At 37.7% G+C, this 12,988-nt stretch overlaps 2 protein-coding genes across 2 annotated transcripts; one reads left to right on the top strand and one right to left on the bottom strand.

Moving 5' to 3' along the window:
• The first annotated feature begins 3,148 nt into the window (after positions 1 to 3,148).
• Positions 3,149 to 4,199, top strand: mRpL47 (mitochondrial ribosomal protein L47). Its single transcript, XM_065230831.1, has 3 exons — positions 3,149 to 3,322; positions 3,396 to 3,681; positions 3,741 to 4,199. Exons 1-3 carry the CDS (start codon positions 3,228 to 3,230, stop codon positions 4,164 to 4,166), a joined length of 807 nt encoding a protein of 268 aa, XP_065086903.1. The 5' UTR covers positions 3,149 to 3,227; the 3' UTR covers positions 4,167 to 4,199.
• A 119-nt stretch (positions 4,200 to 4,318) lies between these two features.
• Positions 4,319 to 7,395, bottom strand: LOC135708716 (pyruvate dehydrogenase phosphatase regulatory subunit, mitochondrial-like). Its single transcript, XM_065230824.1, has 6 exons — positions 6,757 to 7,395; positions 5,861 to 6,701; positions 5,596 to 5,735; positions 4,899 to 5,534; positions 4,660 to 4,835; positions 4,319 to 4,600 (listed from the first exon to the last, which is right to left on the bottom strand). The coding sequence occupies exons 1-6, from the start codon at positions 7,348 to 7,350 to the stop codon at positions 4,345 to 4,347; spliced, it is 2,643 nt and encodes an 880-aa protein (XP_065086896.1). The 5' UTR covers positions 7,351 to 7,395; the 3' UTR covers positions 4,319 to 4,344.
• Positions 7,396 to 12,988: the final 5,593 nt, after the last annotated feature.

The following is a 12,988-nucleotide window of genomic DNA, read 5'->3' as shown; positions in this document are numbered from 1 at the left end:
ACTTTAGCCTCTCACTTGCACTCGTTATTGTTGTCAACAAAGGAACAAGAGATTCGACCCAACGATATAGTTCAGCCCAATAAGTTACTCTTAAGTAAAATGCATATTCTCAAATTTACGTGAATTAAACTTAATTTTGGGTAGAATATACTTAAGAGTAGGTAATTTTTTTTGCTGATGTTAAATGGAAACTACTATATGCGGTTTACTCTAATTTGGGTTATTTGGCTGAACCCCGGAATTGAGGGAAAAGTACTTAATTTTGAGTAGTTTTTCATCTCCGTGTATAGATTTCGAAATTGAACGAAGACGTTTCACTGATGATAAGAAGTTCTAAGGCTCTGAACCATTTGGTGGAATTTTTTAACTTTTGGTTAAAATTTGACAGATGGAAAGTTATCGATTAACCCTGCTATCCGAGCGTGGTTATTTCTGACAGACAAGAAGTTAAATTTTGACAACCGTGGCTGAGTTCTTCTCGAAAACCGGTCGATCGACAGCACGGGGATTTTCGAACATGGAAAATAACTTTCGAAGTGTCACTTTTAACCACGAGCTAAATTTAACTCCGCAAATGGTTCACAGCCTAAGAAGGGGAGTTTGCCGTCTCTCTCTTCTTCGTGAGTAAATTTGATGTCCTTGTGAACGTTGTTTATGGTCTCCAAAGTTTTTGATAAATCTTCCCTTTTGACAATACTAAAAATGTACCAACACTTGGGCAACAAATTCCTATCCTCCAGAGTATTTTCTAGGTTAGCCATGAACAATTCACATAAAAATGGAGAAAGCAGATTGCCCATAGGAGCGCCTTTAGTTTGTTTATAAAAATTTCCTCTGAAAATGAAATAATTTTCCTCCATACAAAGACGAGTGAGCTTGAGATATGACCAAACTTTGTTTTTCCAAGTAGAATCCTCTATTGATCTCAGAAAACCTAGATCTAGAGATCTTTGGGGAGTTCCAGAAATCTTAAGGGGAAGTCCCCGAAACTTTAGCCCAGACTATTGAATTGGTTTAAAAATCTATGAGCGAGAGTTTAGACAAATTCAGGATAGGTTCATGAGGTGCTGAAATAAAACCCATAAGATGTTCCGAAAGATTCAGTACAGAGACTTTCAGAAAATTTATGAAAACTTAAATATTTCAGGAACTTTACATAAATCCAGAGAATTCCAGGGAAGTTCAAAGGTGTTTACGAGAATTCCATTTATTTTAAAGCAAACCCGAGATCTTCATTAGAGTTGAGAGTTTTAAGGAAGCTCCGAGAACATCAAGACAGATCAGAGAATTAAAGGGCTTTTGTAAAATGTAATATCGATCAATGTAATTCAAGCTGATATATGAAATAATGATGTAATAGCAAAAAGCAGATACAATATTACATCAATGGATGTAATTTTGTTCGCAAAATCGATGTACACTGCGTGTTTATGCATTAATTTGTCATGGGATACGTTTGCTAATGATCAGTAATGAGAACTTCTACTATTGTTTGATAAAATAATTTGACAAAATCACTGATATAATGATTCACTACAGCCGCAATTTTTTGTTCTAGCTAGAAGTCATTTGAAGTTGATGTAGAAGTCCTCTGTTGCCAAGTGAAAAGAAAGGGAATCCTTCGAAAACCGTGATGCGAATTCAACTGTTTTTCTCTTGGCGTGACTCATTATACATCGACTCTAGATTGAACTAGCATTTTCACCAAATGTACTAGAATGTTTTGGTTCTATCTCTTTCACTCTACTCAAAACTGAAATGCATAAAAGAAATGACAAAATGATACACTCTTTGCACACTGTCAAAGAATCATTGTACACAAAATCAACTTTGAGCAAAACCAAAACAAAAATACTATCCCATCTGGTGAATGATGGCACAAGCTTCTAAGAAAATTCTATTACAGCGAACCACATTATTTTAATTGATTTCTTCGCCATGGCAGTTAGTCGTCTGTCACTTCGTTTGTGGTAGCATCAACCAGATTTAAGTAAAATGCTCCATTTGCAAAATAAAAGCATTTAAAGATTGCACTCGTATACCTCACCGTGTAAAATTTTGAAACCATCATCACTCTCATAGTTCTTCTATTCTCCACGAGTGCCAACTTTGATTTGCAAATACGCGCCTGCCACTGATTTGATTAACTCGATTTATTTACATTTGTTATTTAGGACCTTTTGAAAAGTTACGCGAGAATTACACATTTTTGTAAACCTTGATCTTACATATTGTCAGTGTCAGTCGGTTTTTGTGGTTTTGGCCTAAGAAGAAGAGGATACAACTGGCTTCTTACTCTTTTATCTCTATCTCTACACTCAAAAAATTAAAAACATTTCCAATGGAAAATATCCATTAGAATCTCGGAATTCATGTGATCATATGAATGTTATGTGAATTTAAAAAAAAATCATTAATTTTGTTATTGGAAAAATATCATGTGCACAGCAAAAAAAAATGTAATATCGATCAATGTAATTGGGTTCTTTAAGGGTATTGAGGTAAATGCATATTCGTAATCTGCATTAAAAATGGAACACAAACCCAAAATTTCATCAATTTTGGTACACTGGAACTATTTTAAATAAGTACGATTACATTTGCAAAAATCACCTTATTAGCGCCCCTCGGTGTCACTTTGTATGGGAGCGAGCTGTCAGTTTGTTAGTTTAGTGTCAAACAGTGAAGTTATTATTTTGCTTTGAGTCTTGATTTAAAAATCAAGATGAAAGTGTGTGGGTTCGAAAAAAATATCGCTGTGCTCCGAAAACGAAGCTCTTTCAGATGATGTATAAAAAACTATACATTTTTCAAAATTAAAGAACCCAATTCAAGCTGTTGTATCAAATAATCATGTAATAGCAAAAAGCAGATACAATATTACATCAATGGATGTAATTTTGTTCGCAAAATGGATGTACATCGTACAACGTTATATGTATTACACAACCGATGGATTGACCTGGTTGCAACAACTTTTTTTTTTCTGTGTGCGTTTCCAATGGAAACTATATGAAAACTTTTTTCGGTGTATCTAATCTCACGCATCAGTTCAAATCGGCCAATCACGAGCTGGTTCGCGTTTGACAGAAAAGTGGTTCGTTTTCGCCCCCGTATTGTCTCCTCTTCCTCTTAGGTTTTGGCAAGTGAAGTAAAAAGCATGAAAAAGTTTACATTCGCTTCGGCATGTGTTAATTTGTAATATTTTTAATTGCAATTTCGAGATAATGAACGTCTTAAATAGATTTTGGTTTGCTTCCAAACGAATTGTAAACATATACAGCGTTGTTGGATCAAATCTACTGCATTCAACTGGAAGCAAGTAAGTCAATTCGTCTAGCAGCAGATACGAGTGTTTTGATTACATCACACTGGGGTATTTCTATCTTATTCAGATTAATAACAAAGACCGCTCCAGTTCCAACTACGTTGGTCAAATGCTTCTCCGTCTCGAGCCAGCGCTGGGACCTGATGGATTTTTTCGACGATAAGAAAAATTGGGGAGAAAATGAAGTAAAACATGGTCGTGCTTGGAACAGGGATGAGCTGCGTATCAAGTCCAACTCGGATTTACACAAGCTATGGTTTGTGCTTCTGAAGGAGCGCAATATGCTGCTTACCATGGAGTATGAGTGCAACGATAAAATGGAACTTTTCCCCAGTCCGGAACGGCTGGACAAGGTATTTTTCGACAATATTGTAATTTGACTATTTGTGTTAATCTTCTTAACATTGATTAGGTAAATGAGGCGATGAATAATTTGGAAGATATTGTGCGAGAAAGGAATCGTGCTTATTATGAACTAGAAACTGGTGAAACTGGAGAACGTCCAGCCAAGCTGGCGACAAATCAGCTGGGCTTGAAATTCTATTACCGTATGGTTGAACACGTCATTCCGAAATATGCCAACAAGAAGTGGAATGAAACACACAAATTTTTCTACCGGGGATCGGCGGTGCACAAGTTTTTACGGCTATATCGAGAGAGGCTGTACAACGTTAAAAGGAAGCAAAAGAATCGCGACCGAAACGAAGTTATGGGCTTGCTGAAGCGATACCCAAATATGGACCGAGCAGCAATTGCAGAAAAATATCCTTCCGTTGATGTCGATAAGCTGTTGAAGTATGATAAAATTCGAGGCAATTACGATTCGAGTAAGATATAGACGACCGATATGGTGGTAAGTGGAATAGATTAATTGTGTCTTTAACAATCCGATAATTATCTGTCTTTAACAATCCGAACACCCAGATGTTCATTTTATGTGCATCAGATAATTTCGTATTATGTTGTAGCCTTCTTTTTATTCAGTAACCCCCTTTCATTGTAAGTATAAATTCTATTCAAACTTGAAACTGTTTTTTGAATTTTACCACCGTCGGTCGATATGTTTTTTTCAGATCACTTTCCTCCATCGCTTTAGCGGCAGTTGCCCTTGGATGGATGTATTGTGTTAATCGAAATTTTCCGCCCGCAATGTCAATGTGATAAACAGCGTTTTTATCCATTATAAAGTCGGTCGTAATCACTCTGGACTCGTTGCTCTTCGGTCGACTGATATACCCAAGACATACCAATTTTTCCGATGCAAAATCGTATCTGGATAGCGAAATAAGGTATTAATTCCTAGGTCTATTTAACAATGAACAATAGTTTACCCTGCTGAAGTAACAGTGCCGCAGAACTCATTATTTCTGTAGATCGGTTCGCCCCCCCACGGCCATACATCCTTGTCAATATCGATGTCCTCCACGTGGAAGAATACCAGTCGTTTCATTAGTCCTTCGCGTTTCTGTTTTTCAAGTGCCGCTTTTCCGATGAAACATTCCCTTTTCTATAATTGTGAAATCTGTAAATTTGTGCTCAGAAAATAGAATATCACACACAGGCTACTTACATCCAACCGTACTGAGTAAGATACACCAGCTTCAAACGGAGTGGTCATACTTGTCAGTTCATCTCCCCAGAAGGGTATGAATTTATCAATTCTCAGGAATCTTTGTGTCAGTGTGCCAACGTCGCGTGCACCGTAATCTCGTCCTACGGACATAAGGCGATCATAAACGTGCAGGGCATATTCCGAAGGAACGTACAAACAGTAGCCGGGCATTCCGGTGTGCGTGAAAGACATAATCATCACATCGCTCGCGTAGCCAATATTCAGCTTCCGATAGGTGAATGGTTGTAATTTTACATTAGAGTTGGATAGTTCACTCATTAACTGCGATGACTTTGGTCCAACAACGTTGATGACGGTATACATTGAGGTGACATCATTCAGCTTAACGCTGGCATCCCGGGGTAAGTTTCGAGACATCCATTCAAATATTCTGGTCTGCTGTGATGACGGTGAAATCATGAAATAGTGATCTTCATTTTGTCGAATAAGCATACAATCATTTTCATAACCTCCCCGTTCATTCAGCATGGCCGTGTGTACAATATGAGACTTTTCAATGTCGACATCATTGGTGCACATTTTTTGGAGATAATGCAAAACGTTATTGCGATTGCTGTCGTGCTGTACTCCGGGCTGTTGAAAATGAAAATTAAGCGTTATGTATTACCGCGCAGCAAAACGAGTGAATACCTACCTTAATCTCTATTTTCGAAAACGACGAAATATCGATGATACCGACATGTTGGGCACATGCAACGTATTCTTTTTGCATACAATTAAAGAATTTAGGTTTGTAAAAACTTCCTTGTGGCATTGTTGGAAATTTAGCTCCTCCTGTAAGAAATAAGGCATTGAGAGATACAAGTAGATTTCATTAATAAGAATTGTTCTCCCCTCTATAGAAAAAAAGGGAAATTGATAATAAGTAACAATCATGCCAGCAGATTTACAATACTCACGCTCATATTCCGTGTCAAAATACAGTGCTCTTTCGTAAGCCATTTTGGTCCCAAAGACAGCTCCTCGCTGTTCCAGAACACTGTACAACGGAGAGCACCTTAATTTGCGGGAATATTTGTACTCGCTTTGGTTAGGATACAGTATGGCATACTGACGGCCAACAACCTCTTTGATCCGTTGCTGTAGGTATTGACGGTTGTTGTGCAGATGTAGGAACCTCTGAATATTGAACGGCAATATATCGATAGTCGGTGTTCCAGAAACAATCCATTCAGCTAACGCTTTACCGATACCACCGGAACCTTGTAGCGGATTACCGTTCATTCCACAAGCTACGAAATAGTTTTTCACTTCAGCTGTTTCGCCGAATATCCATCTCCCATCAGGTGTAAAATTATCGGGGCTGTTTGTTAATTTTGGTTCAGGTATGGTGCCCACTAGCGGTATTCTATCAACAGCCTTTTCCCATAGTGGTTTACAGTGAATAGCCATATTTTCATCCAAGTGAGGTTTCCATTCTTTAGGGATGTCTTTAATGCTTTCGAAGGCCGGTTTAGCTTCTTTTTCGAACCAACCAACCAACATTTCTGTATTCATCTGTCTTGCATAGAGATATGCATCATAGTCTCTTATGCAAGGTAGGAGTTGTTCTTTTGGAAGATTTAGGTTTGTGGTAAGAGCGAAAAAATGTTGTGCTGGGTATGCAGGAATGCAAATAGGCTTCTTACATTTCAATCCAAGCTCTCGTGCCCACATTCCACTGCAATTAATGAAGTATTCGCATTGTATTGTTCCAATATCGGTCTCTACACTGTCAACTCGACCACCTTTAGTGTTGACCTAAAAAATAATCCACTGAAAAATAAACATTTTATAACATGTATGTTTCACTCACATGCTTAACTACACATCCCTCGAAGAATTTAACACCCCTCTGCTTAGATATATCCGCCAAAGCTAGTAATACAAGCGCTGGATCCGCAATACAGTCATCTGGTATATAGACCGCTCCCTGAATGTCATCTACATTCAGAAGAGGGTGTAGTTTCTTAACGGTTTCTGCATCAATGAACTCACAAAATAAACCAGTGGGTAGATTATATGCAATTCTTCTTTTCAACGCTATCACGCGATCATGTGTTTGTGCCAAGTTCAGAGCTCCGCATTTCTTCAGACCAATGTTATGCCCGGCTTGTTGTAGCCTTTGGTAGAGTTTTAGGCTCTCAATAATTAAGTTTCGTTCGGGGGTAGGCTTGAACAAACCTATCGTACCTGACCCAAAGTCCGACGTGCCACTGCCAATTGCCCGCTGATCTAGTACTACTACGTTGGTCCACCCATTTTCGGTAAGATGATAAGCTACAGAGTTGCCTAACAACCCGGCGCCAGCAATAACAACTCTAGCTGTCTGAGCTAAAGTATCATTTACGGTGCAGTATTGCTTCCAACTTTGTCTTATAGGATGTGCAAATTTAATTAAGTTGTTCATATTTACGTCACATTTACTTCACACTTCTAATTATTATTTGGAAGATGTAGCCAAATCACGTCTTCTATTTTCTTTCAAGTACACCTTATGTAACATGCAGATTTTGTCTGCACTGCTAAATGGCACACCAAAAACTAAACTGTTTTTAGATTGCCACTATGGCACTACAGACGCAAGTTTAGTTTCACTTTTCCTTTCATTCATGTTTTTTGCTTATTAGTATCTCTGTTGATACTCTTAATACCGGAGATAGAATCGATTCTGCACCGGCGCGCTTTGGTCCTATACATTGAGCGGTACAAATACATGCATATTACCTTAGTTTGTGCATGGCAAACATAATTTTGTATATTTCCAACACTGTTTAAAAACAAACGAACGACCTTGCAACTTTTGGAAAAGATCTAAGCTTAGTTGATATGCCATTGCCCCAATGTATGTTAAGAATACTGTTCCTGTTATTAGAAAGGTACAAAACAGAAGCGATAGTAGGTAATCACGTTTTTGTTTGACACTGCATCAATTCAATCAATCTCAAGGACTTCTTCTTACAAGAGATAATGAGACCTGTTCTGTGTGAAACTGCGCGTGGATGTAACTATGAACGACTGCCTACGCAGGGGAAAGACGTCCTTTAACATCTCTCAAAACTTTCTACGTAGATTGTGGACAGCCTTTATTTGCTGAATCAACAAAACGATTGTAGTATCATCAAACGGTTTGTTGATTTTAGAACCATTCTGTTGAATTAACAATATTTTTAGTTAAAATAATAGAAACATATTTTTCACCGTTGGTCACTAACAATCTAAAATACTTCATTATCAAATAATTTATAGGGAAACGACAAAAAGTGCACTTTTAAATTGCGTGACATACTTTCATTGTTATTTATTCATTAATTATCATTGAAAAAATCAAAACACCTTTACAGTAATGACCCGATTTTGTCAGCCCTTCCGCATATAAGACTTTTGCCATTCAATAATTTAATGTAACTCTAATTACATATATTTCTAAATCATCTTCAGGATGGATGTCTAATGTAGATTTTGGTACAATAAGATATAAGAAAATAATTTCAAAAAGAGGGGCTAACAAAATTGGGTCATTACTGTACTGTCGCTCTCCGTAAGTCGGTCCCATTTGCGTTTTTGTCAAAACTGAGGTTTTCATTGAAAGTGGTAACTAATCATCCAGATTTTCATAATACTGGAATAAATAAACAAGTTTGTTATGGAAAAGTTTGGAAAAACAGCCAAATGTTTTTTTCGGCATGCGGTTTTGTGCTATTAGCTGGACTTGCCAAGAGCGGCATTATATTGCTTTAATTATTATTATTATTATTATTATTATTATGGCATGTCAGCTTCCAGTATGCAATCTACAACATGTTCCGTTAGAAACAACACAACGCACGCTCTGAAAACCACGGTGCTAAACTGCGAGGTATCTTCGATACGCTTCTCGGAGCGAAGTTCTTCATGTTTTTATTTTAAGAAATATTGTCCTTGAAAACCACTCAAAGTTTTTTTTTACTCGGTTTTTTTTTGTACACTGTTGGTGCTGCTTGTGAGGTAAGGGATTTGGTGTAGTAGCCGAGAGAGAAATGAACACTTCAAGTGAACTCAATGTCAGGGTAATGTAATGATCTGAGAATACAATACAGTCAGTCTTAGCTTGAACTCACGAACGTACGGTCTATCCCTATAATATCCGAAAGTGGTCTCCGGTCGGTTAAAGTCTTGACATTCTCCCTGTCAGTTCGAAGCCGTGACAATTGGCGACGAGGGTAAAATTCCCTGGACTATAGCAGTGTAATTGGAAGTAGTGAAATAAAAACGGGTCGTGAAAGATACCCAGATACTCTAGAAAAACATTCCACATGGCTACAGGGAGTGATAATAAGAATCCCATACCGCAAGTGGTACCGGTAGCGGGGAAGAGAACAAAAGGAAAGTTTCCAATGTACGTTGTAGGCCTCAACGTGAGTTCGTATTTGCAAACGGTAGAAATTTATTTTACGTTGAACAAAACCTCGGTCGAAGAAAAAGCGTTAGAATTCATTACAAGTGTCGGGCAGGAAACGGCAAATCGTATCATAGGAAGTTTTAAACCTGAGAAAATAGTAGATAAAACGTTTGAACAAATTATAGACAAGTTTAAAAAATTACACGAAGAAAATAAAAACGTGTTCGCGGAGCGCTATCGTTTGATAACTCGCAAGCAGGCGGTGGGCGAAAGTCTCGATGATTTCGCAATTGAATTGCAAGATATTGTCGAGCACTGTGGTGTTAATGTGGAAACTGAAGCAACCTTAGTGCAATCTGTATTTGTAGCGGGTTTGAGAAACGATAACACCCGAGAAACGATGTTACGTGACGCTAGTGAAAAGCTTAATTTGGCGCAGTTATTGGAAAAAGCGAAAAGCATTGAAATTGCTGTTCAGGGAGCGCGGAAAATGGGTCGTAGTGAATCGGGAGATGTAAATTATTTCGATCGGCGGGGATTATACTCCCAACCTCACAACTTAGTGAAGAGAGGCAAGTTTGGTGAAGCCAATAACGCATTTAAAAAACAAAGCGATATGGTGAGCCATCGGGGTACATTCAAGCCTAGTACTCAGACAGTGTGCTACAATTGTTATAATAGAGGTCATTTGTCGTACGACTGTACCTTACCAAAAGTGAAAAAACCTAGGCCAAGTGTACCACTACAGTCAAGATATAGAAAACGAGCATTCGAAGAACGTATCAACCAACTAACGGCGGCTATGGAGGAACTCAGGTCATCAATACAGGACGAAGAAGAACCGTCGGACAAGCAATCCATCGAGGGATCAGACGACGATGATGACGAAGCGGTTAACTGGGTAAATAACGTCCTGCTCGGTAAGTCAGACAATATAACACCTGCTTTTGTGGGCCTGATCGTAAACGGGAAAAAAAATAGAAATGGAGTGTGATACCGGTGCATGTGCAACGATATGTTCATTTAACACTTATAAAGACCATTTTAAGAACTTAGAACTAATACCAATAAAAAAAAGCTTTTTTGTAATCTCTGGAGAAAGGGTCTCAGTATTGGGAACACTAGATGTACAGCTTCAACTGAGTAATGAACTCAAAAATTTAAAAATGTTAGTGATCAACTCCCCAAGAGATTTCGTGCCTCTCTTGGGTAGAGATTGGTTGAATATAATTTGGCCGGATTGGAGAAAAAACTTCACTCTCAATTCACTTCAGAGTGAACCGAGAGAGCAATGGATCCAACAAGTTGTAAAAAACTTAAAAAGTAAATATTCAAAAGCTTTCGATGATGATTTAACGGAGCCTATCAAAGATGTAGTAGTAGACATTAAAATGGATCCAAACGCAAAACCGTTTATACACAAACCATACACAGTAGCTTTTAAACACAGAGAAAAGGTGGAAAAATATTTGGATGACCTTGAATCGAAAGGGATTCTTGAAAAAGTACAATATGCGGAGTGGGCTTCTCCTATCGTAGTGGTGGTAAAATCAAATAAAGTTGATATTAGAATCTGTATGGATGGCTCTAAAACAGTAAACCCACACATAACTACTCACCATTACCCATTACCATTAATTGAGGAATTAATTACAAATAAGAGTGGTGCAAAAAAATTTGCGTTAATTGATTTACGAGGGGCGTATCAACAATTAGTGGTATCGGATGCTACAAAAAAAATGCTTGTGATTAATACCCATAAAGGCCTGTATGCATTTAAGCGGCTACCATTTGGGGTAAAACCAGCAGCAACTCTTTTCCAATCTGCTATGGATAACATTTTAAGTGGAGTTCCTGGTGTACAAGTTTATATTGACGATATACTGATATGGGCGAGGTCGGATAAAGAACTACTTGAAAAATTAAAAATAGTGTTAGAAAGATTAGAAAGATACAATGTAAAAATCAATGCCGAGAAATGTCAATGGTTTGTCTCCCAGGTGAAGTATTTGGGTCACATTCTTTCGGAGGCAGGGGTATCGCCTAATCCGGAGAAGGTGAAAGCAATAATGCCAATAATGCCGTGCCAGTGCCTAAAACAAAGACACAACTCAAGTCATTTCTCGGCATGATTACATTTTATACCAAATTTGTCCCAAAACTGAATATAGTACTCTCACCATTGTATAATTTATTAACAAAAGATACCATTTGGGTCTGGAACGAAGCATGCCAAAATGCGTTAGAAAACAGCAAAAAAGCTATTTGTAGCGCAAATGTTCTTACGCACTTCGATCCTTCCAAACCCATTACAGTTACATGCGATGCAAGTGACGATGGTATATCAGGAATTCTAAGTCACAAAATAAATGGATTCGAGAAACCAGTTTTTTTTGTGTCTCGACGACTGTCCAAAGCAGAAAGGAAATATCCGATTCTACACCGTGAAGCCTTGGCTATAGTGTTTGCGATGGAAAAATTCTACAAATATATCTTAGGTCAAAAAGTCAACATAATTACGGACCACAAACCATTAGTGGGGCTTTTCATGGGCAAAAAGAATAGTCCAACGGTAATTGCAAACCGTTTAGAGCGTTATTTTTCTAGATTAACAATATTTGATTTCACCATCACCTATAAACCTGGTAGGGAAAATCACACAGCTGATTGTCTTTCAAGATTACCACTACAACAAAATTTAAGTGACGCAGATTTAAAAGAAAGTTTGAGAAGTTCTCCAAACTGGGCAAATTATTTGATTGAAAATCACAAGGTCGTTCTCAATGCCAGACTCATCTCCGTTGAATCTGAAAATGATCCAGTTCTCTCTTTAGTAATTAAACACATAAAACAAGGATGGCCAAGTCATGTTAAAAATAAGAACATTAAAAATTATTACGCTAAAAGACATGAATTGAGTCTGGAGGCAAATTGTCTTATTTTCAGAGAAAGGATTGTTATTCCAACTAGTTTGAAACATCATGCCCTGCAACTTTTGCACGCAAATCATAGGGGTGTTCAAAAAATGAAACAAATAGCACGTACATTTATATATTGGGAAGGGATCGGATCAGACATTGAAAATTATGCAATGTCTTGTAATACATGTCAGCTAAAAGGAATTGATAGGACACCGCGAATTTATGGTAACTGGCCAGCAACAAGTACACCATTTGAGCGGGTACACATCGATTTTTTTCATAAATATAATCGTACTTTTCTCATTTTAATAGACGCATACTCAAGATGGATTGAGATTAAAAAAATGGGCAAAACAACAGCAGAAGATGTAGCCCAAGAATTAGATAATATATTTTCCACTTTTGGGTTTGCGGCAACCATAGTGAGCGACAATGGGCCTCCTTTTAATAGCCATAAATTTTCCCAATACTGTACAGCAAGAAACATAAAGCACATTTTCTCCCCACCGTATCACCCTGCCAGTAATGGTTTAGCAGAAAGAGCCGTTCAAACCACAAAAGCGGTGTTAGAAAAAATAATAAACGAGAAAGATCCTTCTTCATCGTTACAGATCGAGAATAAAATCCGAACGTTCCTCTACAATCACCACCAAACTCCAACCACAGGCGATAACATCATACCGAATCAACGAATTTTTTCATTCACACCACGTTCAGAATTATTAAATTTAAGAGAAAAACATTAT

This window comes from Ochlerotatus camptorhynchus, unplaced genomic scaffold, assembly GCF_037179485.1.
Source record: "Ochlerotatus camptorhynchus isolate MF236.1 unplaced genomic scaffold, CSIRO-AGI_Acam_v1.1 ptg000333l, whole genome shotgun sequence".
Classification (NCBI taxonomy): domain Eukaryota; kingdom Metazoa; phylum Arthropoda; class Insecta; order Diptera; family Culicidae; genus Ochlerotatus; species Ochlerotatus camptorhynchus.
This window is presented reverse-complemented; position numbering and strand designations above follow the sequence as displayed.